This window comes from Haplochromis burtoni, unplaced genomic scaffold (genome assembly GCF_018398535.1).
Source record: "Haplochromis burtoni strain Fernald_Lab_line unplaced genomic scaffold, NCSU_Asbu1 Contig_186, whole genome shotgun sequence".
In the NCBI taxonomy this organism is placed as follows: Eukaryota; Metazoa; Chordata; class Actinopteri; order Cichliformes; family Cichlidae; genus Haplochromis; species Haplochromis burtoni.
The window spans coordinates 980,368-1,007,866 of NW_024582547.1; the positions used below are offsets into that span (position 1 = coordinate 980,368).

Here is a 27,499-nt window from a genome sequence, read left to right on the forward strand (position 1 = left end):
TTTGAACCTAGGATATTTTGGACTTGTCATTAAACTTATAAAGATAACAAAAAAAAAAAAAAAAAAAAAAGGAAGGAAAGAAAGAAAGCGAAGGAAAAGACGCTGCCTCCTTATCTGAACGGCGCGTGAGGGCAGGGGTGCACCTGACGTCCTTCACTACAGCCGTTGCCACGGACAACCGCTTCGTTGTCACCATGCGTTGCACTCCTGAAAATCACGTAGGTTGAACTTTTTATGTCGTTTCGTTGTGTAATTTATATAAACTGAGATATAATGTAAACTCTTGTCATGGTCACGGGTTTACAGTGAGTGACGCTGAAGTTAATGGACTCTAAAGGCTGCAGGAAGCTGTAAGCTAACCTTCATCTGAGACGAAAGAGACCGAGCGAAGGCGGTAAAGTATGCTAATAATTAATTTGTAATATTTATAGGCCTGTTACACATTTTGGGGAAATTGCCGTGCAAAACTGAAATCAAATTTTTGTACTCAAATTTGAGCCGGCTGCCTTTCATGAATAATTGGGACTAAATGCTGGCTGTTTCTGGGTACGAACCTGAGCCAGAAAGACCTACCGTACTCTGGCAAAGGCGGGGTGGGGGCGGCGGGCATTGTCCTGCTGAAACAGCCACATGGCAGGGCGATGGCACACGTACAGGTTGGACCACCTCTCTCCAGTTAGATTTCCTTCAAGAACAATTAGATAAGTAATTCATCCCTTGTGTATCTTGACATTTGACAATGCAACTCAGTTGCTTACTTACTGTGCTTTTGTTTAATAAGGATATCTCTCAGTAATCTCTGATTTGTTTGCAGGGCTGTGATAATTCTGAAACCAACACCACAAACTGCAAGAAAAACATCAGTTATATCATCTCCCAATTCCAGCTGCACATACCACACTGATATCTGTGTCAGGGTGTACTGGTCAGGTGAATAGTTTTCTCAAAAATGATTTAGGTATTTAGTGAACTGAAAATATGTACATAACAGTAACAATTAAGGAGTCTATTTTTTGTTCATGTTCCATGTCATAATCAAGGGATCAAGCTTGTAAGAAAAAGTTTCATTCATTCATTAATTCATCTACTTCAGTGCGAACCAAAACATATTTTCTTTGGAAATTGTTACACTCGTATTAGTGTTTCAAATCTGCTTATTAAAGGTTATTGAGATCAAGGTATTGGTCAGCTTTTGTTTCTGTTACTTAAAATTAGTGTCATTAAGATGTAGTCAAGCATCTTGCTCTAGATTGTTTGCTTGGCATTTTTTTCAGGGAATAAATAAGTAAGAATATTTTTAGTTTTATACCTGTTTCATAAACATGTGTCAAAGGACAAATTCATGCTACACAATGATACACAAAGGACAGTGTATCATTAAAGTGTTGGGCCATCTTTCCATGAACACATCAGGCCTGTATATTGATTCTCTGCTTTTCCTCTGTGCTACTTGAAGGCTGAAAACCTTTCTAACAAAGGATATTCTCTCATTTGGTTGTCTGATGAGGGTAGTGGAGAGCTCTATCTAAAACCTTCCATCTTGCTTTAGATCTGTGAATCATATTGTCCTCATCAAACCATTCAGCGAGCCTCTGTGCACTGTGGATGAGGCATTTTCATCAGGATAGAAATGTTACATCACAGGATAAACTTGATTACACAGAACAGTTTGGATTTGCAGCAACTCTTTCTTTCAAAGAGAAAAGTGGAGCCAGACCTTGGTGTCAAACCCCCTTGCATAAGAAAACTGCCTGATCCACTCAGCATAGCGGTCAAGCAAGGGATTGGGCTAGGATTGTGATAAGATGCTTCCTCACAATTACACATTTCCATGTAAAATGTATCATCATTTGTCTTGATGCATGCTCAATCATCCAGGTAAGAAAATCCCAAAAGGTTTTGGCGTAGCTTCATTTGCTGTTTTCTTTCAGTGTTTTCCAGGGAAACTATTCCAGCAAAGTCTGACCCAAAAGGCAACATGTCAGAGAAGAGTGTTTGTAACCCAACCTGTGATGACGAAAACATTTCAGAGAAAGAACAGAAAGAAGTCCTCGTCTTTGAGACTGAACTGTTGTCCAGCACCGATTCATATGAGGATATTAAAGTGCAAACAGATGACAGTGCCTACTACGTCACATGGACAGTTTACATAGCTCTAGCCGTTCCACAGGGTAAGATGGTCCACAGAACATATAAATAATTATTATTAGCTCTGTTTAGATGGTCAGAGTGAGACGGTTGAATTTGACAGGCTCTACATATCTGCTGTAATGTAATAGTGTTTTGATTCTAAATCTCATTCCTGCACATTTGGCCTCTTGCAGGGGAAGTCAGTGCTCCTGAAGATTCTGAGAAAGCAATGAAAACAAAGAATGTGTCGGTCTACAAAGCTCAGAGCTGCTATCATATTGAATACAAATTGTTGCCAGGTGATACTGAGACGGTTAAAGTGGACATACTAGTATTTGGGCCGGCAGCAAAAATATACAGAGAAGACGAGTGCAAGGTAAATAGGATCCTCTTTGTTTGTGTATGTGTGTGTGTGACATTAATGAACAATTCATGAACATCATAAGTGGATGGGAGTATCTCGTGGTGTAGAGTTACGGTAAATAGTTGACTGCTCAGGCTGCTGTTGAATACAACTTTGAGTTTGTCTAATGCAAAAATAAATGTGAACAGATTCTAAGAACGTGGCTTGAGGGAGATCAGATTTGGGTTGGCTGGGCCCAGAAGTTTAACATCGGACTCAACAGGGATGTGCTCATCAGTCTTCTACCTCATAAGATCAGGCTTCAGATTTGGAACACTAAGGATAAACTGTGCAGCCAAGCCCGCTACGAAAGAGTCAGAGCCTTCAGACTGTCACAGGAGCTGTCTGAGGATGAAACAGAGTGCGGTGAGCATCCATTTCCAATTTTCTTAAAAATGATCAAAATATTACACCTGTTCAGCATAAAAAGAGTTTTCAGCTTCCTGTCTGAACCATGAAGTAATCGCCAGAAAATTATATCCATTCATTTTCTTCCGCTTATCCTTATTGGGGTCGCAGGGGGCTGGAGCCTACCTCAGCTATCATAGATCGAGAGGCAGGGTACAGCCTGGACAGATTTGCTGTCTCTAGCACAAAGAGACTGGCAACCATTCACACCCATTGGCAATTTATAATCACAAAAACCCATGTATCAAATATGACACACTTGTCTTTAGAGGGATAGAAATGCTTTAACCAGTTTGATTTACAAGGGCTTCAATTGACTCAAGAATCAAATGGCCAGAAATTACAGGGGCATACAGAGACATCTGTTAAGTAAGGAAACACAGTCTCTGTGATTAGTCACCATCCAAAGCCCGGAAACCCGGTGTGAGCCAGGAAAAACCCTCCTATTGTGTTATGGAATTATGAACCTTATATTTTTACTCAGGTTGTATTGAGACGATGGTGAACAAGCTGAGGAGCCTGTGTGAAAATACGACACACACATCTAAAAGACAAAGAAGCAATTTTTGTGTTGATCTCAGTCCAGATGTGGGACCAGAAACGGGTATGTGCATTACAACAATGAATATTTTATGTATATCAGTGTGTCATACTTTTATACTTCTTAATGAATACATTTTTTCAAACTTAAAACAGGTTTTGAAAAAACCACGAGTGATTATCATGACCTCGAGGCCATCAGAGATAGTGGCACTGCATCATTTGAAATCAGCCCTGTTTGTTTGTTGGCAGGTGAGTCAATCTCATAATCACGGGCACAGCCTGGACCAGTGCTGGTCAGCAGAAAACAAAGCACTGTTCCTATTTTCTTATGTAAGCTTGTATTTTCTGACTGTCAGGTGAGAACTCACTGACTGAGAACATCCCAGTCTGTTCTTCTGGGGTTTTTGAGATCATCTTCAACATTTCTCTGGATGAACCACTGATGTCAGACCAACTGAAGGCTGAACTCAATCCACTTGTTATCACAATTTTGTCAGCCACTTCACTGCCTTCATCGTCAGTGCCTTTTCACATCCTACAGGTGGGATGTACACATCGTTTTAGTTTTGACACCTTTCTATGTGTTCAATTAATTTCTTACCCAGTCTGCCCTTTCTGGTAGTGGGCAGTGGTTTCAACTTTCAGCTCTGAGTCATTTTCTGGATGATTTCTTTTTCAGGAGAAATGTATGCCCGTTTATTGCCAGTATAAGTTCCATAATTTAAATGAACACAGGACAAACTATCACAAGCAGGACACCAACATCTACTTCAGAGATGTGAATGTAATCTTGACTGGTTTGATGAGTCGTAAAGAGCTATACGAGTTCCTATCCGGTCCACCTCTGGAGATAGAGGTTCATGATCGTGACCAGAAATCGGAAGCGCTGAAAACCCAGACACTTGGGACTGCATCAGAGCATGACATCCAGTTCGGTGGATCGGTATTACAGCAGAAGTCTTCAGCCATTAATCCTCATGGTATTGCAAAACTAAACCTCTCTGAGCTACTGCTGGGGAAGAAAAGTCTAAAGGTGTGCTTGCCAGTTAAATGCAGCCCTTTGCTACTGGACAGGGAGCGAAGCCCACACAAGAGGAAGATGTCAGAGAAGCCAATGCCACAAGGCCATTATTACGCTGCCAATTCTCAACTCAAAGTCAAAGTCGAGATAACTTGCCCATTCAGTGTTCAGAATGACAGCTGTGATGAGGACTCCTGTAAGGGTCCGTTTGGCCGCATTGTCTACCTCTTTGGATACAGCAACTCCTCTGCGATGACCAAGCTGAGGTCGGAGATACTGCAAATCAATGCGGCAGCTTTCCATCTGGGCTCACGCTCAGTGGAAAACATAGAGACAGCCCTGTCAAATTACCAAATGAATTTTGAGCACAGTGAGACCAAGGATCTGGATTTTGTTTCAGGGTTTCATGTGATAGATAAGAAGACCCACATCTTTGTCCTTGAAGGGCTCAAACAAAAAACAGTGAAGAGACTCTGGGAAGCCATTCCTATGAAGTAAGCCAACCCGTGCTGTCTTGTCCCAACAGCCGGTGTTAACAATTTTCACCTGTGCTGCCTGCTGGATAAAGTGTTGAGATTCCATTGAGGGTGCTGTAGTTTGTGTGATGTTTTGCAGGCTACGTGGGAGTGAGGAGGAGCAGGTGACAGTGCTATATAATTCAAACCTGGTTTTCTTCAGACGCATCTATGACTCACTAGACATGAGCCTGAGTCCTATCCATCTGAGTCAGTCACTAGAGACCATCATGAAAAAGTCTCAGATCTACGTTAGAGGCACGATCCCCCAACCCTGCTTTCAGGCTTTGTCAAGGTAGCTGAATTAGACATATTTATTTTAAGTGAATAATGGTGGTGGGAGGATGAGCCAGAACAACCGTAGCTTTCGATTTGACGTGTTTTTTGGAAACCACATTGCTACTTGGTGTGTGTAACTCCAAAGCTCAGTCCCTTTTTAAATATGATTTGGTCTTCACCAGCTTCTATTTATATCCAGCCCTTAAGTTAAAGTTAACTGCTGTTCTCTATTCATCAGGTAGTCCCCAACTGTTTTGTTCTACAATCTGGAGCCTACATTTAATAAAGTAAAGGGTTGCCAGTAAAGACAACTGCACCTGAAAATCAGAGTTAATGGGAGTAAACAGAAAAAGAGCAAAGAAAGGTGCAAGCTGTTAAACCAGAACAATGAGCTGACAGCTAGCAAAAATTTGCCTATGTCTTATTGAGAGGTTCACATTAACTGACTGCTTCCACCTTATACTGGATATTTGGCATTTTTTTGTTCTTTTGTTTTGTTTTACATTTTATGTATACAGTGACTGTGTGGTGTACTCAGTTTCAGAGTCAGATTCACTTCTTGCTAACCAAGTTGATCTGAAAAGACTCTAGTCTTTGGTTAGTTGGCTAGTAAAGGACCCTTGGATCAAAATGAATATGTCAAATATAAAACAAACAATTCGGTATAAAATGTATAAATTATGTAATTTATCCTTTTTCTTAGGTTAAGCCAGCTTTGTCAAGTGAAGCAGCTTAAAGAGGTGGTGGAGTACAACCTGTTCCCCTCAGCTGACATGATTCTCAGCTTGAGCAGTGTATTTGGTTTATATGCTGAGAAGAGGGAGCAAAAGGTTCGGGCAAACACTGAAGGGAGCATTCCCACTCTGCCTATCAGGATGAAAAGACATGGGCCCATCAGCACACATAACACAGAGTACATCACATGGAAACAGAACAGGCCTCTCCAGCAGCTGAAAGACTTTGTTCAGGTTTGTGATATCCTATAGTACTATACACTTACTTGAAGCGTTTTATTAACAGATCCAGTCATGTGTATCATTATATTCCAGGAAAATATTAAAAAGGTGCAAGAGCAGAGAGAGCAGTTGCAGAAGCCAGAGGCTGCAGTGTTAAGGATAGACATGGCTGCAGGAAGAACAGCACACAACTACAGCATCCAGACCTTCAACTCAAATGAGCGAGCTAGGGAACTGCTCTGCAAAGAGATGGCCAAGGTGTGTGTAGCATGCTGTCTCTAACATATCAGAGTATAGTATGGTACCAAGAAAGTACCATTGTAAGGTGTTCTTACAATGCCATTGTAAGAAAGCCCTCTGTCTGTACAATCTCATGGATTTGACCAGCTTTTCCAGTTACATCACAAAGACATAAAATATTGTCATTAACATTGGGTTTTTCTCTTCTTCCACCACTGCTCTCTCATTAAAAGAGTCATTTAAAAATAACTTATGAGGTGTGCTACACATGTGGCCGATTATTAGCCTTATACATAAAATGTGATTAGGCGGAATCGTGCTATCCACCTCGGCCGCTGTATTCCAGATGGCGGGGATCCAACCAGCACCTGCACCTGTGTATTTTTAATGGAATAAATGTAATTACACACAAACCTAATCAATGTATATTTATGAGTACAACATTTTTTTTCTATTAAATAACCTCAAGAATGACTTAGTGTATCTTTAAATGTATTTTTCAACCTTTTCTGACACACGGTGTCATTCTAGCTTGCAGAATAGTCTATACATAATGAACATAATGAAGCTAAGTAATTTTTCTGACTGCCTCAGGTGCCTGGGCGCAGGTTTACCTACAGTCAACGGTATAACAGTGCAACAGTGGACCCAGGAGACATTCCATGGAAAACCAATGCTAGATCTTCTTCTACATCTACATTTTGGAATATTAGCACGAGCAAGTCCAAAGTGCACCCTAACCACCCAGATGAAGCTCGTGTGGAAGAGCTGAGAAAGGTAAATTTCATTTGCAAGTACTGTGCAACAGAAGAGAAATAGGTTTATTGGTATTACTATGAATACACATGGGACAAGGATGACCATGACCATGAGCCAGTATGTTTAGGTTAGGTATAGAATAGCATGTAATATGACATGACTAATAATATTAGCCCTTCTGTTGCTTCAGTTGTCGTGAGCACACAATTATTTATTATCCAATGGCAGTAAGAAAACATTTGTAAGTTCTTTGAAACATCTGCCTAATCTTCAAAGGTTATGTGATGATAGTGTTTTGTAGTTGATAATTCAGTGTGCTTCCAGCCGTGGAGGGAGAACATCCTACATGCCAACACACTGAAACCCACACTTTCACGCGACACATGGCCCTGGACTCAACACTCGGAGGACTTTGAGCTCTACAGGAAACCTCCCCGGTTCTTCAGCACCTCTCCCGTGACCATCTACCTGGCTGGTATGGACACAATTAAGGAACTTAATAGCTGAAGTGCAGGATCTTTAAGTGCCTTTTTATGCTTATTTACCCTCTGAAGAGTCCAAAGCACAACAAGGTTCCTCTGAATGTCTGAACTTTGCCTGCAGTCCCAGTATCATTAAATCTTTCTCCATCATTAAGACCATACACAAACAAACTTAATGTGTTGGCAGATGTAGTATTTAAAAATGACAGGAGAAAAAAATCTAGCATATTTGACCAATCACTGTAGATTCAGTGCATCATCAGAGTTCCTGGGGCCCGTTCTTCGTACGTCGCTTACTACATCCAAGATCAAATGACACATCCAAGATCAAATCATCGCGCTAACCGTGAGCTCGCTAATCCGGTTCCCCGAACACACCTGCTGTTGACGATTACTACAGCTGGATGAAGTAATGTGCGATCACTGGGTGTCGTAAAAGGGGCTACGCATCGATAGCAGAAACAGTGATCGGCAAGCCTCTGATTGGTCGGCGAAAATGTCGAAGGGGCGTGCTCGGTATTTTCCGGCAGCAGAGCAAGAACTCATGAGTGCGGGATTTCAGGAGTTTCAGAGTTCAATTAAAACGCAAGGGAACACTGCAAAGGCTGCAAAAGCAAGGAGAGAGGGCTGGCAGAAAGTTGCTGACAAATCAAACTCGTAAGTAATGTAATAATAACAATAATAATGGAGTGGGTTTATATAGCGCTTTTCAAGGCACCCAAAGCGCATGACAATACCACTATTCAGTCACTTTATCATTTAGCCTATTTATAGATTTATTATATTACACTATATTATCCAATATTATATTACATTATATTATATTGTCATATATCCCCTTTCACATTAGAGCCACAACAGGACCCACTAGAACATGGGAACAAGTAAAAGTGAAATATAAGAATATTCTACAGAATGGTAATATTTATCACTTATATTGCTTTTCGTCTCTTGGAAAGAGACCCTGAAATAATCTGTTAGTTTGTTCATAACAGCAACCAAGAAAAGGGCAGAGCAAAAAAAGACAGGTGGTGGTCCTGCACCCCCTCGTCAACATGTTGGTTAAGTGAATAATACCCTCACGGGAATATCGATATCTCTCTATGAGCACACTGTCGCGCTGAGCTAAAGGATCCTGTCTGTCCCGCAATATACGCTGAATTCTGAGGACTCTCCTTATCAATCTTGCACCTTCCGCAATGGGTGGCTCGCGTATACGGACAGGACATGGCTGTGACAGGCTTCCCAAATCCACCTTCGCTTTTATAGCCGTGGTCTCTCATCTTGATTACACGAAGTAATTTACAATTGCTACTCTGAAATATGGATTACATCTGTAATAATCACATACATGTAATAGAATGTTAATAGTACATTTCCCTTTTTTAGGAAATGACCTGTATGTATCTGTGTGACATCAATAACAGGATCAAGTGCTGCATTATCTTTAGTTACATTGATGTTATTTATTTGTGGTGAAACGGTGGCGGAATGTCGCTGTTGCTTTCGTATGATGACGCGGACATACCTGCGTGGCCGCGATCTAATCCTGTTTACATAAAGTAAACCTGCTCCCGAGCAGGTTTACGCTTACGGCTCTGTTGCTATGACAGCAAGTCCCGGATGAGCTTCGGGGAACCGAACGATCCAGGATCACGCGAAATCGTCAACAATCTAATCCAGCTAACTTACTTAGCGAGGTACGAAGAACGGGCCCCTGAACTCTTGGAAAGCACAACCTCACTGTACACACTTTCGTGTGTGGCAAGTCTATGTGAATCTTTTTGTTTAGACTCTGGTTCCTCAAATGGAAATCCAGATTTACTAAAGTGTAAAACCAACGTTTAGGGTTGAACATTTATTGTCAGGATTTACTAAAGAGGCGCCGTGTCAAGTTTGTAAATGAAAAGCATGGACAGAGGTGTGTTTGTGGCTGGCCTCACTGTCTTTATTGCAGATGTGTCTTCAGAGAAGTGGCACTTAATGTACATTTCTTACTCTTTTCTGTAGTACTATATCTATTACACAGTACTGTGCAAAAGTCTTGAGCTGCTTGAGAAGCAAAACATGTTCAAATATACATGGAAATACTTTATATGAGCCAAAAACAGACATTTCTCATCCACTTGGAAGTCAGTATTTTGTATGACCACCTTTATTCTTCAGCACAGCCTGAACTCTGTGAGGCAAAGTATTGTAGACAATATTAAGATGTATGTAAATTTTAGCAATTAAAAGGACAGATCTGAAGTGTGTAGATTAATGACTGAATCTTACTAAAAATGTAATATGCAGCCTCACGTGGCATATCAGACAAACAACATTCAAAAAAGTAAAAAGCTGCCCCAACCCTCTAAGACCATATACAGTTGCTGATATTTCAAATGAAAGAGTTTATCTTTATATGAAAACACAAATTGTCCTTTAGCTCGCACTGTTATGAAATGCTTTGCTGCAGGATGGTAGAAATGAATGAATGGTCATAATTGAAACGATGTGGTTACATCTGTGTTTTATTCGATGACTGCAGCATCATCTGGAACTTAGTGTTCGTACCTGAGGATTTTTATTGCATTCATCTTACTAGTATTGTGGAGTTCATCGAGAAACAGACAAAATCCATGATCTGCACTAAAGTAGTTACAGTTGCAAGAAAAAGCTCACAAACCCATCAGCAATTGTGTAAATATACAATTTCCAAGTAGAGATAATTATACTTGTTCCTTTTTTCAAGTATAACTGGGATAGCTGTAGCAGCAGGTCATCTATTAATTGAGCGGTTGATGGTTCAATCCCTGGAAGTACTTCAGACCCCCAAGTTGCTCTTTGATGTGTCAGCTTTAGAGAGACAGGGCTTAATCTGAGAATCTGGCGTTTCTGGCAAAACACAGTTATATTTAAAAGTCAATTCAGAATGTAATGAATCGATATCGCTTTATTCAAGCTACTCACCTCCCACTTCCACCTGCACTTTCAACTGGACCACGGCCAATCAGAGAGGTCCCGCCCCTGACTATCTCTGATTGGTTTAGTCCACGATAGGGGCAAAATGTGTGTCTGTTGTTGACCACAGGGAAGGTTGCAGATTTTTTTATTTTTTTTGCTACCCGAACAGTTGGTCGCACAGGTGCAACCAAATATTTGCACCCATGGCAAAAAGTTAGTCTAGAGCCCTGCTATCACATTCTTACTCAACTGAACAGAACAGAACTTTAGATTCAACATCTTGCCCAAGAATATTTGGCAGACTGGAGTAGCAAAGAGTTGAACCACCATCTCTCTGATTAGCAGATGACTTGTTCTAACTGCTGAGCTACAGCCTCCCCACAACACATCAGTTTGTTGTGCATGGGGCCGCAGAGCAGTCAGGGTGCCCACGCTGAATCTTGTAACAATGGGCATGTGAGGATCAGAACTGGACCACGGAGCAATGGAAGAAGGTGTCCTGGTGTGATTAATTGTGTTTTCTTTCATATCACGTGGATGGCTGGGTGCATGTGCATTGGTTACTTGGGTAACACCTGGCACAAGGATGCATGATAGGAAGAAAGCAAGTCAATGGAGGCAGTGTGATGCTTTGGACAATGTTCTGCTGGGAAACCTTGGGTCCTCCTTCACCCATGTGGATGCTACTTTAACATGTGTCGCCTACTTAAGCATTGCTGCAGACCATAATCCACCCTGCCACAAAGAAAAAATGATTCAGGAATAGTTTTTGAGTCACAACAATGAGTTTGAGCTCTTGACTTAACCTTCCCCAGATCCTTTGTGAACATCTTGGCTCAGATACCACAGCACACCTTCAGGTGTGTAATGGATTTGATGATGGGTCAGCAAAAGGGGGGGACCAACACAATACTAGGCAGGTGCTCATAATGTTGTGCCTTACTGGTATCTGACCGAGAGTAGTTTATCTATTTTATTTGTGTAAGAGGGTCCTTTTTGACCTTTCAGAAAGGTGAAAAATCCCACAATTCTTTAGTTCACAAGTGATGCAGACACTAACTCAGTATACAAGCATGTCATGAAACCACAAGGTTTCATTTAAAGCTGTACTGCTGACGTAGTGCTACATTGATTTTCCTGATTCTGATCAAAACAAAGCACCCAAGAATTAGTTTAAGGAAAAAAGTATGTAGTAAGTGACCTATTTACATGAACATAATAATGATTAAATATTAATTTTTTTATATTAGTTGGAAATTAGACACAGTGGTTCCAGTGGATGATGTATCCCGGCATGCCAGCAGGTTGTCAGACAGAAATAAACAAACGCCAAATGAAAGCAGTTAACAAAAACCACAACACAGCACTCCAATAAGGTTTTAAACATTCACAACAGAGGGCAACATCTTTAATGCATTTTCAAGAGACAGTTTTCCTTTCAGATGTAACTCCACCATGGAACTATTTTCCTGTGGCACAAAGGCAGATCTGTGATCTGTCCAACTAACAAAAAACATATTTCTTAGATTTCAGCACTATGACATGAGTTATGATCTCGAGTGAGTTACATGTTTGGTAACATTTAATGAGACATACGGTGTGCTTACATTTCATGTATGTGTTTTGTTCAGGGACACTGTGAATTAGATATGTAAGTGCAGATCAGGGATAGCTCCCCTACTTCAAATACATATGTCCAAAAATGCCTTAATATTAAGTGAGACAGAGAAACACATTGTCAGAAGACAATATGAAGTTTAGTTGAATTCACAAAAGTGCATGTAATAATGTCACAGTTTGGGCCTCTTGTTGTAATTCTGATGGGGTTGAAATGTTGTCTTTTTCAGTCTGTCAAGTCTTCAGTGGAGCTGTGATGCACTTTTACTTTTCTCCACTCACGAACTGTTTGTCTGCAACTTTATTGCAGTTTGTCTGCAACTTCATGAGAAGACTAGGCTCAGCTTCATTTTTAAAAGCAGACAAAACTGGACAAAAACATGGGAGCATACATCATGTGACAGTTACAGCCTATAGTCTCAAAGCCAACATCTAGCAAAGCACAGAATATCTAAGAGTGGATTTTCCTATGTCTGTCTACGCTGCAAGCTTTTTCACTGTACTAAAGGCCAGTATTGATCCATTTTGATTGAAGCTCCAGATGGCAGATATTTAAGCCAGTAGAAGTCTTTGCTGCTGAGTAACACACTCCCAGACTGAGCTGGAGAATAAATTTGGTCGGGCAGAAGCTTAATTGATCTCAGCAGTGTACAGAGTTACTCGTTAATGTGTGCCATGTTATATTTTTCCAACTCTGTTGTAAGCTAAAACCACACCACGCCTGTTAAGTTTATCAGCTGTATGAAGTTTACAGGATGAACTCTTTGGAGTTGTTGATCCACAGAGTTAAGCGTGTGCGCTGTTGATCCTCAGGAGATCGTCTACAGCAGGAGCAGCTCCAAGCAGCCAGAGCTCAGTACAGCCGCTGGAAGAAGCAGCTGCTTCCTGACGGCAGCAACGTTAACTCAGCAGACAACAGCCCCGTCCAACAATTCAAGTGTCACATGAAAGGAAACCTGGAGAGAACTCAGGATATACTGAAAGATCTGCCAAAGAAATATTCACTGAGGAAACCAGGCATGATACTTAAGGTACAGCATTTCCACTCATTCCAAGTGGCACTCAGAATTCAGTACAAAAGAGTACAGCTCAACAACATGAAAAGCCTTCAGAATAACCATGCAGACAACTAAAACTGATCATTAAGGGAAAGTTAAGGTCAGAACTCTTGTATGTGACTGGATTAGCTTAAGCTAGAGGCACTTAACAAACGAGCAGCTAGGTGTGTTTATTCATGACTATAAAGTGTTTTATTTATTTCACAGACCTGCATTTGTGTTTATTCAAGGGTTACAATAATATTCTCATGACAAATGGCTTGATAATCAAGATTTTTTTTATTATTATTGGATAAATCTTTCATATATTACATGGTTCGGTTTCAAATAGCATAGACTGTATATAAAACTGTGAAGTCACCTGTGTCAAAGATGCATTTTTTTTTTTTTTTTGTGGGACCCTGAAGTCGCCATACCAGACAAGAGGCTGAGATTATCAGTTAATGCTTGGTCAGCAACACAAAACTGTACAGGTGTAATACATGAACACTCAATGAATCCAATATTAATAAAATACTTTTAATATTTAATATAATTCCTAGAGTATTTAAAAGTAGAATGGGAGGCAGAGCCTTCAGTTTTCAGGCCCCTCTTCTATGGAACCAGCTTCCAGTTTGGAATTAAGGTATTTTTTAACTTTTAAGTTTAGGGTTAAAACTTTCCTTTTTGCTAAAGCATATAGTTTGGGCTGGATCAGGTGACCCTATAGGTGTATCTTGCTGGGGGATTCCCACAATTGAGTATTTCTTCTTCAGTCACCTTTCTCACTCACTGTGTGTCTATTGACACATAGTCTCTTCCTGTTAAAAGGGAGTTTTTCCTTCCCACTGTCGCCAAAGTGCTTGCTCATAGGGGCTCATAGGATTGTTGGGTTTTTCTCTGTATGTATTATTGTAGGGTCTACCTTGCAATACCTTGAAGCAACTTTTGTGATTTCACGCTGTATAAATAAAATTGAATAATTTCACTCTCCAAATTTGGAGCACAAACTTGCTAGATTAGACAATTATGGACTAGAGGTCTGGTTCACTCCCTTAAATTAACAAAGGTGGTACCTCAGTGAAGTCCAGAAGCTAGCGCTTCTTGTTTAGGAGGTTGCTATGGAAGGAGAAACTAGCCATAGTGACAAAATAGTGATGGCGCTGGCACGGCTGGCAGCCTTAACCCAATTTCCCTCGGGATGAATAAAGTATGATCAATCAATCAATCAAAAACACATTAAGCCTAGATTATAATCCACTGCGGACGCAGACAGCTGGGGATCCCATGGCCAGGTCCTGTCACGCTACTTTGATGTCCACTTGAAGTCCACCATTTGCGGAGCATGCGTAGTTGGTGCAATCTCATGTAAGATAACAGTTTCCCATGCATTTTTTTCCAGCTACAGCAGTTCACAAAAGTGTTAACAAAAATGCAACTTTAAAGGCCATTTATGCTACACATGTTTAGTTTAGATCTTGTATACTTGTTTTTCTTTTGTCGTCGTGGCTCTTCTTGCACCTAACTGAGGAAATCTTTGAGCCAAGAGCTGCATTTTGTGTTACAGCCTTTTCCTCAACTGTCCGTGATGAACGCTGCTGACAACAAAGCAGAGGAACGGGAGAGAGTGCCTCTGGCTCCAGGCCCATGCGTGGCCTGCAGCCTGGGAAGAAACGCCTTTCCCAGACACAACTCTCAGTACAGCAAGTATCACTACAAGTGAGCTCAAGTGCTGTTTGAAAAGGCAAATGCTGGAGAAATGAAAGAAAGATTTCTGAAGTAATATATGCTTTTTTTCTGTTGCCTCTTACAGTGGATTCTGTGAGCAGCATTCATTTTTGTACAAGCGGACTGCCCTGCCTCTGACAGACAGGGAGAGGAGCATCTTCAGGTTTCAAAAGTAGCATTAAACAACAGTAAAGGTCAGCCATTCAGGAAAACCTGGTGTCCAAACAGGCTCATTAAAACTGCTATCCTGCAAAATTATTCATTATAGCATTAAAGTGAAAGAGCACTTAGGATTGAGTTTCATGTAATGCCATCAGAGTAGAAGTCTGACCCACTGAAGTTATTATTAATATAAAACAGCTAATATTAATCTCTTCATGTTTTACTGAATGTAAAAACAACCACTAATACAAGATTGGAGACGCATCATTGGGACTGGTCAAAATAGTCCAATCAGAATACAGGAAACAGTATTATGGTCTCAGTGGAGAGCTCAGTAAGTTCTTTCGAGAGGGTGAGAGCAGATGTAGGCTCTGTTCTCCAGGACCTGTTTGGCAATCTTCTTGATGTTGGCATCGTTGTTCTCAGGAGAGTCTGAAACGAATTGAGACAAGAATCACAAACCACGCCACACACTCCGATCAGACGTAAACACAGCACTTGATCATAGCGCTGGTTAGCTTAGAGGTCATTAAAAAAGTGCACGGTGTGAAAATGAAAAGCAGCGGGTGGTTCCAGTGTTGGTATGTGCTGTTTGGTGGGGAAATTCCACAACACATGCAAGTCTTTTGTACTAAGATGTTGCTGAAAGAAGAAAAAAAAAAGTCCCACACGGATCACGGTGCTGTTCTCAATTACCGTTTTGTGTTGTACTTACGTTTTTGCAGCTGAACCATCCAGTAATTGTTCTTAAAGAAGGCATCGTTGCAGAATGTGTTTGCAAGCAGCACCTAAAAAAGCAACACCAGTAAACATTTGGCACCTCTATCTGCAAATACTGTACACATAATTACTGAAAACCAAAAGGTGTATTGCGTGCACCCTCACATTTATGGCTTTTAACTACAGTGCAGAGACAGCACAGCGCTGCCCATCTGAAACACAGAGGATAATATGAAGCATTCGCTGCCCTCTTTAAAGGCTTTCTTTCTTAAAGTCTTTGTGTTGAGGTTTTGTTTTGCATCGCTGTTTCTCATTACGAACAGGACTCTTTTTCAGTCGTCTTTACACTCCATCGTCCTGCCCTTCACCTAAATCTGCTCCAGGAACAACCGCTGTTCAAATGAAGGTAGTGTGCTACAGCTTTTAACTCGATCAAATAGTAAAGTGAAAGTAATAAAAGTGACGGCGAGTTTTATTTAACAAGTCTAAACACAAGCTGATCAAAAGCCTAATTAAACACGTCAGCAAGTGAAAGGAAAAAAAAACAAAACAAGAAAAAACACAAATAGAGAATAACAGACGTGGAGCTGTTTTAATTGTCTGCCGAAGGAACCGCTGTCCTGCAGTAAGTGAAAACAGCCAAAACAAACCACACCAGATAAGATTATACAATTTAATAGAGCCTAATAGTGAGGAATAAAAATCACGTTCAAATTCTCCGTGGGGACTTTGATTATGAGCCGTAATGCTGGAACCAACCAAAGTAAACTTCACACGAGCTGCTAGACTCTGAAATGTGTGAATGATGACATGTGCTCCTGTAGAAACCTCATCTGTGTGATGTCAAAGAACTAGTCTAGCCACAAACATCAGTTTGGGTGGTAACCATCAAACTCACAAATAAAGCACTATACCATATCAATAACTAGGGTAGACTTTTGTGTACACACACACAGTTCAAAACAATTACACAATACGATAATGAAAAAGGATTAAATTTGATAAGATTGGCTGTGTGACTAAATTTGTAATTCACCTCAAAGAGCTGAGACATATCCTGCTTTATGCTGCTGTTAGTGTGAAAGTCTTGAGTGTTTGGCCAACAGCAGAGTGTGACTGCACTGCATGTTTGGGAGATTTTCTTCTTGCATCTTACTAATAAATCAGGAAGCTCTACATCCGGTCCACTTCATGTGTACGTGGCATGTGTGTTACTGGGGACCTGAGTAAGTGCTTTGCTGAATGTGATTCGTCATACGTTGAGAAAGTTTGTCCGGTTAGGCCCCTCCAATGAGCCGTTCAAGGGAAACACTGCCAAAAGAAACTACTTGTAACCAAAGTGTCCTCATGCTGACGGTCGAAAACTCAAAGTGGGTCCTACAGAGACAGCTGGACAAGTGAACACGATTTGATCTGAATCTTTTTGTCTTTAGTTTCTTACGATAAATGTGGATGAGCAGTTCTCTAGCATTCGTGTTGAAATGTTGTCCAGAAGTGGTTGGCATGGCTCAAAATTTCACCTGCTGCATTTTCCTCCAACACTAAGACGCAAGCTGAAATTACAGTTGTGTAAACTCCAATTCTTTACCCACTCCTCACGCACGTGAAAACATTAACTCAGCCACTGTAGGTGTGAGCTGGGCTGCTGCAGGCTCTGCAGTGAACATACCGATGCTTATAGTGTGGGCTAAGTGAGGCAGCTGTTTACTGTCAGCCTTAAACAGCGTAAACACAGAGGAAGTGATGTGTACAGAAATCCTATGAGATCGATGGAAAACTGCTCTCGTTGTGGCAAACAAACAAGTTCAATATGAATATTTATTCTGCGTGTGCGAGACTTCTAAACTGTGTGAGTGTGCACAGAGCGTACAAACCTCGTGGTCGTGATTCCTGAGGCCGATGCTAATGGAGCGGCTCGCTCTGGACAGGACGGCTGTCATAGCGTACATGTGGATCAGCACGTCTGCCACCCTCTTCAGGACGAGCTGTTCGTCCACTATGGTCTGACATCATCGGGGGAGAGGAGGAGAGACATGTGAGGGACAGTTACCTCAACTTTAGCTTTTGTATTTTAGTGACGAAAACCTAGTCGAGTCACTGTGCAAGTACTGAAGAAGCACACGGTTAACTAGCATCGAGCTTTATTGTTGTCCTGTTGCCATGGATAAAATATGTGAGTAAAACTAATCAAATGAATAAACTGACATAGTTTCCATTTCCATCTAGATTTCAGAGTGAAATAGCAGCTTGGGGCTGATGGGCAGTTAACACGTAGAGCTAAGGAATGAGTTTTCCCTGCATTGTAACACTACAGATAATCAGTCCTGTAATGACACTGTACAATTACAGCATGAGCTGTTAGAGCACGGCTTTGATCCATAGCAACAATTTTCTACTTAAATGCATCAGTTCCTCCACCCTGCCTGCAATGAGACCATCTTCTTTAATAGCTTTGTCCCAATTTCCTGAAAATATCATTAAAGAGAAGAAGAAATGATTTGCATGTGCTGTTAGCCTTTAAACTTTTCACTGCTTATTTTCTTACATGTAAGCAGCCTGAACCTCGATATTCAAACTCTTGGCAAACATTTAAGTCCTCTGAGGAAAGTTTGTGTGTGCTGGATCTAAACCAGTCAAATGATACAGGAACTGAGAATCTGGAAAACTTTCTGGCTACCAAAAGGTTTATAGCTTCTTTGGGAAAAGCTGTGATTACAAAAGCACAGTCGCGAAACACAATTTGAAGCAGCTGTGTAACAGACAAACACCACCGCTCATTATGAAACAACTTTTATATTTACATGATGAATGGGAAATTTGCTCATAGAAACTGGAAAGCTTTGAGCGGGAAAATCCCACAGCTGCTTTTCCAGAATCAAACGCTACCTTTCCATATCTGTAGAGCAGGCTCTCCACAGTCGACCCAAACAGGCTGACGTTCTGCTCCAGCTTCTTTGCACTGTCCTGCAAACGGAAACAGAAGATTGAAGAGCTTCGACAAAAAACACTTCACTCATCTAACACCACAATTCTCTTACTTCCAAGCTGGGATGCACCACTCCATCTTTCCCCGTCAGGCCGAGGTCTACTGAAGCTCCAAGCGAGGTCCTCAGTTTCTTGCTGACCATGCCTATCGCAAGACCTATATTTCCTTTCTTCATCTCCCTGAGGGCACAAACAACCACGTGCCTCTAAGCACAGGCAAACAGCTCCATATTTTTCTTAGGAAGTGTGAACACAACACAACTAACAGAAGGGGCAATGTAGGACTTAAAAGCAAAAACCTTCAAACCTCAACAACACCTTCAGATTCTTACTTTATTTTCCCTGTGAGGATTTTGCCAGCATACTGCATTCCAGTGAGAGCGATGTACATCCTCAGGATTTCATTGGTACCCTGTGAGCAAACAGTGGAATTGGACTTAAGTTAAGAGTTTTCTGTGTCACGGGAAGTGGCTCTCTGATGGTTGAACAGAGAACTCTGTTGTGAGCAGGCAATGTTTTGCTTTCAAAATCAGCTGGAAACGTGACGTTTTAACGATTTCTTTTATTTACTGCATGTCTTAAGTGAAATGCTGATTCTCTGCTGGGGAGCACGTTTTATTCGTGCAGGCTGTTAGGCTGTACCATACTCACATCACAAATGAAGCCCAGCTGTAAAGTTACATGTACTGATTTGGTGATGCAGAAAATGTTTATACACTTGATTCTAATCACAGAACACACAAACCAAGCCGACCTCAGCTGCACAGTCAATAACCACCAAAGTGAAACCTGTTATCTCTGACTAACGAAGAACGGATGGCCGCGTTGAACTTCCCTCGCACTGTACCCCGCAGGTGTGCGTGTATGAGTGTGTGGGATTGTCTGCTGTAGGAAAGCAGGGAATTTTGCTACATTGTATTTTCAAATTTTAAACTTTCTATCAGTAACAGTGAGTGTGACTGACTGACACAGTGAGGGGCTTTGATAATGATGGGTCTGGAGCTTTCTATGTAAAGTGCCCGAAGATGATGTGTTTCACCTCAAAATTAACTGTTTACTTCAATTTCATCTATTAAGAGCTTTGTTTCAACAGTAAAATATGCCACCTGGTGGTTGCTGACAGAATGAACCGTCTCAACAGTCCAGTATCTTTCACACAAGGATTTTAAATTTGGCAGCACAGTGGTTGCCTCACAGCAAGGACGTCCTGAGTTCAATTCCAGTTCCAGTTCTGGGGCCTTTCTGTGTAGAGTTTGCGTGTTTATCCCATATTTGTATGGGTTCTCTCCGAGTACCGGCTTCCTCCCACAGTCCAAAGACATGCAGTTAGTGGGGTTAGGATAATAGGTGTGAATGTGAGTGCAAATGTTTGTTTGTCTCTATGTGTTGTTAGCCCTGTAACAGACTGGTGACCTGTCCAGGGTGTACCCTGCCTCTCGCCCTAAGACAGCTGGGATCGGCTCCAGCGACCCTGACAAGGTTAAGCAGAAGATTCAAATTCCCAATGACCAGAAAAATACTGGGATTTGATACAGTGTAGCGGCAGCATTACAGTTTGGAAGACAAGGTTTAACAAATGAACTGTTAACAGTTTTTTGATGTGTGTCATGGAGAGGAGAGGGGGGGCACAGAGTTCATCTTAACTATGGCTGGGCAAAAAGCTGAAGGGCAGGCAAGATTCGTTTTTTGAAAAGGAAACAAATACATACGCTTTTACTCTAGCACAAACCAAGACTATATCTAGCCCTCAGAGTTTAAACACTTATGTATGAGTACCTCAAAGATGGGCAGGATGCGGCAGTCCCTGACGAAGCGCTCAAAGGGATAGTTCTTGGTATAACCCAGACCTCCGAGCACCTGAAGAGCCTCGCTCACACAAATCCAGCCTCCCTCCGAGCTGAACACCTGTACCGAAGATGAGGAACACACACCGTGAGTAGTTTCATAAAAGTTTCACCTGAACACAGACGACAGAGCAAGTGGTACCTTGACCATGGCTGCCTCCAGAGAACAGTCTGGAACGCCCGGTCTGTCCATCATCCCTGCTGTCAGGTATGCCATGCTCTCCATCACGAAGGCATTGAGGGCCATCATTGCAAACTTCTCCTACAGAAAGCATAGAAATCACAGTATTTAGTCACTTCTGATCAGACTGGAAGGTGTCACAAGCTTCCAAGTGAGGGGAGAGCATACCTGGATCATACCAAACTCACTCAGGCTTTTGTTAAACTGCTTCCTGGTAGCGGCATACTCAGATGTCAGCTCTACAGAAGGCCAGACAGAGAAGCCAGACTTAATAAACTTAAAACACTCACAACTGCTACCCAGTTAAAACAACAGCTGAGTGCTTACCGATCAGCTTTTTAATCATTCCAGCACAGGAGCTGCCCATACTGAACCTCCCTGAGTTCAGGATGTTCATGGCGATCTGTCCGACACGCAGCACATGTTTACAAATATTACAGAATCTCCGTTGTGTAGACAGATGAAGCTGGCTTTAGAGCTTACCTTAAATCCACCTCCAATTTCTCCGATCACGTTCTCTACTGGTACTGGGACATTATCGAAGGACAGCTCACAGGCTGAAAGGTTACAGCGTTGAAACATAAATGACATGAAAATGGCCCAGCGTCTATCAAACTGCCTTTAAGTGTTGATGAAAGGCTTACTGTTGGATCCCCTGATGCCCAGTTTGTCCTCAGGCTTGCCGCTGGTGATCCCTCCAAAAGCCCTCTCCACGATGAATGCAGATATCTTGTCTTTCTTTACACCATCTACTTCCACCTCAGTCCTGGCGAACACGGTCATGATGTCCGCCATGCCTCCATTTGAAATCCAGATCTGACAACATGGTTCAAGTCAGGAGCTTCAGTCAGAGGCTGAGTTGAAGTCTGAATTAAAACTTGGTGGAAACGGTTCCTCTCACCTTGGAGCCGTTGATCAGGTAATGTTTTCCATCTTCAGACAGGGTTGCACGGGTCTGAATGGAGGCTGCGTCACTGCCACTGTAACGGACAGGCTGAGTGTCAGTGGAGCAAAGACAGCTACATGCTCAGGCACATGGCGTAGATGCCATCATCACTGTGTTAACGCTGGCTGATGCATCACATTGGGTTTTCAATGATGACTTTGGCTTGCAGTGACTTGCAAACAACCTCACTGTATGGTTCACTTCAAGCAAATAACACAATGAGCCTTTATCACCAAGTACTAATCAGAGGAAGGAAAAGTGGGAACACGGGTTCTGTGGGTGTTTCTGTGGAGTCCAATCCAAACAGCTAATGGTGTCTATAAATACATAGTATTTCTAAAGTCATTGGGAAGTGAGTCAACATCTGTGACATCAGTCTTTATCTTGATTAAATAATGTCCTGATTTAGGCTGTAATCATGGTGCTCTGTACAGTGTCCTGAATCCTGTAACCGCCATCTTTAACCACCGTTTGGTGCCCTGTGGGCGTCAACGCTGAGCAGTGACTGAGAATGAACCTGCAGATACAATCAGCTGAGACGCTTATTTTCAGGTTGCTGGGTTTTAAAATGTAAACTGCAGCCAGTTACCTGGATGGAGCCTGACGCACACTGACAGTTTTCATACTGGGAGTCTACTGGCAGTTGCCAGGCTACCCCACAGCCCCCTAGTAGATGCAAACGTAGAATAAATGTGATTTTTAGGAAAGCTGACATCTGATTTTGAGGTCAAGATCTCCAGGATCACTGCTCATCTGAGATTTTCAGTAGCTGTACCTACGTCACCTCGTTCTCAGGTTATCTTATTCAAAAATTAGAGGGGCCACGCCGCCTACCTCAGATGTTTTACCAGTCTTCTCCTGTCCAGCTTTGTTAAACCTGTGTGAAATGTAGCTTCAGCTTTCTGTTTGTTAGCTCACAGGAGGGACGCACTGGTTTTCTGCTGTTGTACCACATCTGCTTCAAGGTTCAAAATGTTGTGTGTTCATAGAGGGTTCGTAGAGCTATGTTCTTCTGCATAGTGAGTGTTTGTTTGAGTTACTGTTGCCTTCCTTTTAGCTCACAGCAGTTTGGCGACTCTCCTCTGACATTTTCTCGCAGGCAGCTGTCACTCACTGGATAGTTTCTCTTTTTCTGACTAAACCCTACAGATGGTTGTATGAGACAATCCTAGTAGTTTCTGAGATACAAGAACCAGGCCACATTCAACGCCACTAAAACCACCCTTCTTCCCCACTCTGATGCTGGGTTTGAATGAGTTTATATGCCTAAATGACTCTGATATTGAGTTGCTGCCTTGTGACTGGACGATCAGATATTTGTTCTAATAATAGTTCAACAGGTGTACCTAATGAAGTGGCCAGTGGGTGTAGAGATAACCTGTTATTTGTGTTCATCAGACTGTGCTTCACTGCTGTATGAGCAGAGTTGGAGCCACAGAGGAGAACGCTGCGGATGACATGTGCATGGTGTTCTTTACCTTCCAGGCTCTGTCAGACAGAAAGCTGCGATGTGCTCCCCTGAGGCCAGCTTGGGCAGATACTTTTTCTTCTGGGCTTCATTGCCTGCTATCAGGATCCCCTGAGAGCCCACAAATGTGTTAGCAAATCCTCCAGATTGTCCACATTGCAGACACAACTCCGTATTGTATTTTTACCTTCAGTCCAATGGCTTGATGAGCAGCCAGTGTGACGGCGATGGAGCCGTCTAAGGCGATGATCTCATTCAGTCGTGCATAAATAGTGTGGGATAATCCAAGACCCCCTGGGATTGAAAAACAAATGATAAACAATAAAAACAGAAACTGCCCCACTGTGTCTCGCAGTGGGGCAGTTTCTGCATTTCCATCTAGCATGGATGTGTCAGAGAGACAGCTGTGGAGCCATGATGAAGTCAGGATCGTAGTGATGTTTCAGGGAAACTCCACTACGGTCGATATGTAGCTTTGACTTGAATCTGTACGTGTAGAAGCTGCACTGAGGCAGGAACCATATCTAAATCTAACAGCATGCCACCTGTTCATTAAAGCATTTCTGCGCTGAGCTCAGACAGAGTACCATTTAGATGTCAAGTGTGAGAGCTTAATTGAACCTCTTGTGCCATAAAATACACCCAAATATACTGACCTGATACTTGAAACGCTGCTGATTAACAGCAGATAACATACAGTACTAATATACTCATAAAGTAATGACGTTAAATGTTTAAAGTCCATTCAAACAGTATTTCAGTATTTTAAACTGCGCTCTGGGATTCATGTCTCCATGTGTAAAACAAAGCTGTTTGTAGAGTCTGTGATCTTCTTCTTCTTCTTCTGTCTATCCTCAACACCAGACCTGCCATAGCAGATGGCTGCCATCACTGAGCCTGAATATGCCAATTAAAAAGGAGTTCTTCCTCCCCACAGTTGCAAAGTGCTTGATTACAGGGGATTGCTGGGCTTCTCTCTAATACCATACAATTGTCATCAGCAGTGCCACGAGATGAATGCTTTGTTTGAAACTGACATACATAAAAAAAAAATGTTCTGGGAAGTTAAATCCCCGCAGTGGGTGCAGCTACATATTTGATTTGGCACAGATATGATGCCAGATGTAGTTCCTGATGCAACCCTTCCATTATCCAGTGTTGGCTGGCACTAAGTGAACACTAGCTTGCAACCTCCTGACCAGATGTAATACCATCTGGAAAGCATCTGATTGACAACTGCCTCATTTTTTAGCATGATAATGAATCCAAACACAGTAGCAGCGCAGTAAAGCCATACCTGGAGAGACAAAGACGCAGTGCACACTATAGGTCATGCACTGGCCTCCCTAGAGCCCAGACCCCAACATTATCGAGATCATCAACACAGAACAGAACGAAAGGCAGCCGACATCCAAACAAGAGCTTTGAATATCATCCAAACAGCCTGGAGAGATATTCCTGAAGAATACTTAAACAAAGCTGCCTGAGATAGTTCAGACTGTTCAAGAATAAAGACGGTCATACAAATATGGAGTTCCAACATTATTGGAATTATACAAACTGTGTTTGTTATGTTTACACATTTCAATAAATCCCTCCGTGTATTTCCCATTTTCTGAGCAGAATGTAAAGAAATGAAGGACAGCTCCAGCACATTAGTGTAAATCACTAGCTTGAAACCATAGATTATATATAAAATATGGATCCAGCCACTGTGACGTCATGCTTTGAATGTTGCCATCTTGGTTTTCTGAAACCAGCTGTTATGAGCTAAATGTGGGTCTGACTGAGAAACCAAAGGTCATACTGTTGGTGGTTGTGGTTTGTATCATATCCAATTACACACCAAGTTTAATTATGGAGTTCCACAGGGTTCAGTGCTAGGACCAATTCTGTTTACATTATACATGCTTCCATTAGGAAGTATCATCAGAAGGCATCACATACATTTTCACTGCTATGCATGAAGCCAGATAACACACACCAATGAGTTAAACTGCAGGAATGTCTTAAAGACATAAAGACCTGGATGGCCGCTAACTTTCTGCTTCTTAATTCAGATCAAACTGAGGTTATTGTACTCGGCCCTGAAAATCTTAGAAATATGGTATCTAACCAGATTCTTACTCTGGATGGCATTACCTTGGCCTCCAGTAATGCTGTGAGGAACCTTGGAGTCATTTTTGACCAGGACATGTCCTTCAACGCACATATTAAACAAATATGTAAGACTGCTTTCTTCCATTTGCGCAACATCTCTAAAATTAGAAATATCCTGTCTCAGAGTGACGCTGAAAAACTAGTTCATGCATTTATTACTTCCAGGCTGGACTACTGTAATTCATTATTATCAGGATGTCCAAAAAACTCCCTGAAAAGCCTTCAGCTAATCCAAAATGCTGCAGCAAGAGTCCTGACAGGGACTAGAAAGAGAGAGCATATTTCTCCTGTTTTGGCTTCCCTTCATTGGCTTCCTGTTAAATCCAGAATTGAATTCAAAATCCTGCTCCTCACATACAAGGTCTTAAATAATCAGGCCCCATCTTATCTTAATGACCTTGTAGTACCATATCACCCTATTAGAGCACTTCGCTCTCGCTCTGCAGGCCTACTTGTTGTTCCTAGAGTATTTAAAAGTAGAATGGGAGGCAGAGCCTTCAGTTTTCAGGCCCCTCTTCTGTGGAACCAGCTTCCAGTTTGGATTCAGGAGACAGACACTATCTCTACTTTCAAGATTAGGCTTAAACTTTCCTTTTTGCTAAAGCATATAGTTAGGGCTGGACCAGGTGATCCCTGAATCCTCCCTTAGTTATGCTGCAATAGACGTAGGCTGCCGGGGGATTCCCATGATGCATTGAGTTTTTCCTTTCCAGTCACCTTTCTCACTCACTATGTATTAACAGACCTCTCTGCATTGAACAATCTATTACTCTGTCTCTCTTCCACAGCATGTCTTTATCCTGTCTTCCTTCTCTCACCCCAACCAGTCGCAGCAGATGGCCCCGCCCCTCCCTGAGCCTGGTTCTGCCGGAGGTTTCTTCCTGTTAAAAGGGAGTTTTTCCTTCCCACTGTCGCCAAAGTGCTTGCTCATAGGGGGTCATATGATTGTTGGGTTTTTCTCTGTATGTATTATTGTAGGGTCTGCCAATATAAAATACCTTGAGGTGACTGTTCTTGTGATTTGGTGCTGTATAAATATATAAATAAATAAAAGTGAGTTGAAATAAATGCCACTAGGGGTGTCCACACAATCAGACTTCTTTTCTGCAACCACAGGAGGAAGTTGCCCTCTGCTGGCCAATGAAAAGAGTGCAAGTTTCAAGCACTGCTTCACCGGCTTTGCTTTTCAGAAAGAAGGAGCTGCATCCATCTGTTATGTATAGTGCAATGTTGAAACTAACTAGTAGCCTTAGAAGAGTTGTGTATAAAAGCTACATAGTCACACAAATTATATGAGGGAGGTGTCGTCCTTAAAAAATACCCTAAATAAAAGAATGTAAAAATAAGTAACAACACAGATCAAAGTATTAGTATAACGTCCAGAACATTGCTCTTAACTTCTAACTTCACTTTGGGGCAAAGTCGGGTGGAGTTAAAGTTCATCTCAAAAATGCTTTGAAATCAATTTTCACTCATATTTTCAGATGGATCCCGAGAGGCGAGACTTTAGAAGGCTTTTAGAAGGGCTTTGTTAAAATCATCTCACCGTATTCTTCAGGAATCATGATTCCAAACAGCCCGAGATCCTTCAACCCCTGCAGAGTCTCCAGAGGAATTGTGGCCTCTCTGTCAATTTTTGCTGAGTCAACTGGCAAAGAAACCCCAAAACAAAAACAAACAAAATCCAGCAATTCCAATGTCAGTCATTTAATTCCTCTGATAAATCATATCTGAAAGTCATTAATCACGTGCATGTACTCAATTCCCACCTCACCATCATCACTGAAGAACTTCTCTACCGGTGCAACAAGCTGCTTTATCTCCTCCACCTCATCATTTCCAATTTCCGGATAAGGGAAGACCTCAGCCTGGAGAACGAAACAGGTCTTTTTAGAGATCGTGACAGGGTTATGCATCTATGTTAACGTCCAAGTCATATTTTTGTGTTATATAGTTATATGCTTCTAAT

General features: G+C 41.8%; 2 protein-coding genes across 11 annotated transcripts in view; one reads left to right on the forward strand and one right to left on the reverse strand.

Annotated features, from left to right (window-relative positions):
* The window catches only part of cfap92 (cilia and flagella associated protein 92 (putative)), a 15,455-nt gene extending 100 nt beyond the window's left edge, over positions 1–15,355 (forward strand). The window contains exons 1-18 of one of the 8 annotated variants that reach the window (XM_005934520.2): positions 84–218; positions 307–399; positions 815–930; positions 1,932–2,171; positions 2,325–2,506; positions 2,683–2,899; positions 3,426–3,545; positions 3,638–3,733; positions 3,841–4,025; positions 4,164–4,999; positions 5,121–5,315; positions 6,003–6,267; positions 6,349–6,513; positions 7,090–7,272; positions 7,579–7,729; positions 13,113–13,330; positions 14,904–15,055; positions 15,150–15,355. In XM_005934520.2, coding sequence (XP_005934582.1) covers positions 1,979–2,171; positions 2,325–2,506; positions 2,683–2,899; positions 3,426–3,545; positions 3,638–3,733; positions 3,841–4,025; positions 4,164–4,999; positions 5,121–5,315; positions 6,003–6,267; positions 6,349–6,513; positions 7,090–7,272; positions 7,579–7,729; positions 13,113–13,330; positions 14,904–15,055; positions 15,150–15,240 — 3,249 coding nt within the window. In that variant the 5' untranslated portion in view covers positions 84–218; positions 307–399; positions 815–930; positions 1,932–1,978 and the 3' untranslated portion in view covers positions 15,241–15,355. The other 7 variants (XM_005934519.2, XM_042225871.1, XM_042225872.1 and 4 more) reach the window with 7 other exon arrangements.
* The window catches only part of acad9 (acyl-CoA dehydrogenase family, member 9), a 15,079-nt gene continuing 1,197 nt past the window's right edge, over positions 13,618–27,499 (reverse strand). For 2 of the 3 annotated variants that reach the window (XM_005934518.3, XM_042225873.1), the window contains exons 2-18: positions 27,305–27,398; positions 27,077–27,178; positions 23,558–23,664; positions 23,381–23,481; positions 21,858–21,936; positions 21,601–21,772; positions 21,440–21,513; positions 21,284–21,359; positions 21,125–21,195; positions 20,918–21,037; positions 20,708–20,836; positions 19,264–19,343; positions 18,985–19,111; positions 18,833–18,910; positions 17,821–17,949; positions 15,942–16,014; positions 13,618–15,658 (exon numbers count right to left, since the gene is read on the reverse strand). In XM_005934518.3, the coding sequence (XP_005934580.1) occupies positions 15,558–15,658; positions 15,942–16,014; positions 17,821–17,949; positions 18,833–18,910; positions 18,985–19,111; positions 19,264–19,343; positions 20,708–20,836; positions 20,918–21,037; positions 21,125–21,195; positions 21,284–21,359; positions 21,440–21,513; positions 21,601–21,772; positions 21,858–21,936; positions 23,381–23,481; positions 23,558–23,664; positions 27,077–27,178; positions 27,305–27,398 (1,713 nt within the window). In that variant the 3' untranslated portion in view covers positions 13,618–15,557. Of the gene's footprint in view, positions 15,659–15,941; positions 16,015–17,820; positions 17,950–18,832; positions 18,911–18,984; positions 19,112–19,263; positions 19,344–20,707; positions 20,837–20,917; positions 21,038–21,124; positions 21,196–21,283; positions 21,360–21,439; positions 21,514–21,600; positions 21,773–21,857; positions 21,937–23,380; positions 23,482–23,557; positions 23,665–27,076; positions 27,179–27,299; positions 27,399–27,499 lie in introns of all 3 variants that reach the window. The other variant, XM_042225874.1, reaches the window with a different exon arrangement.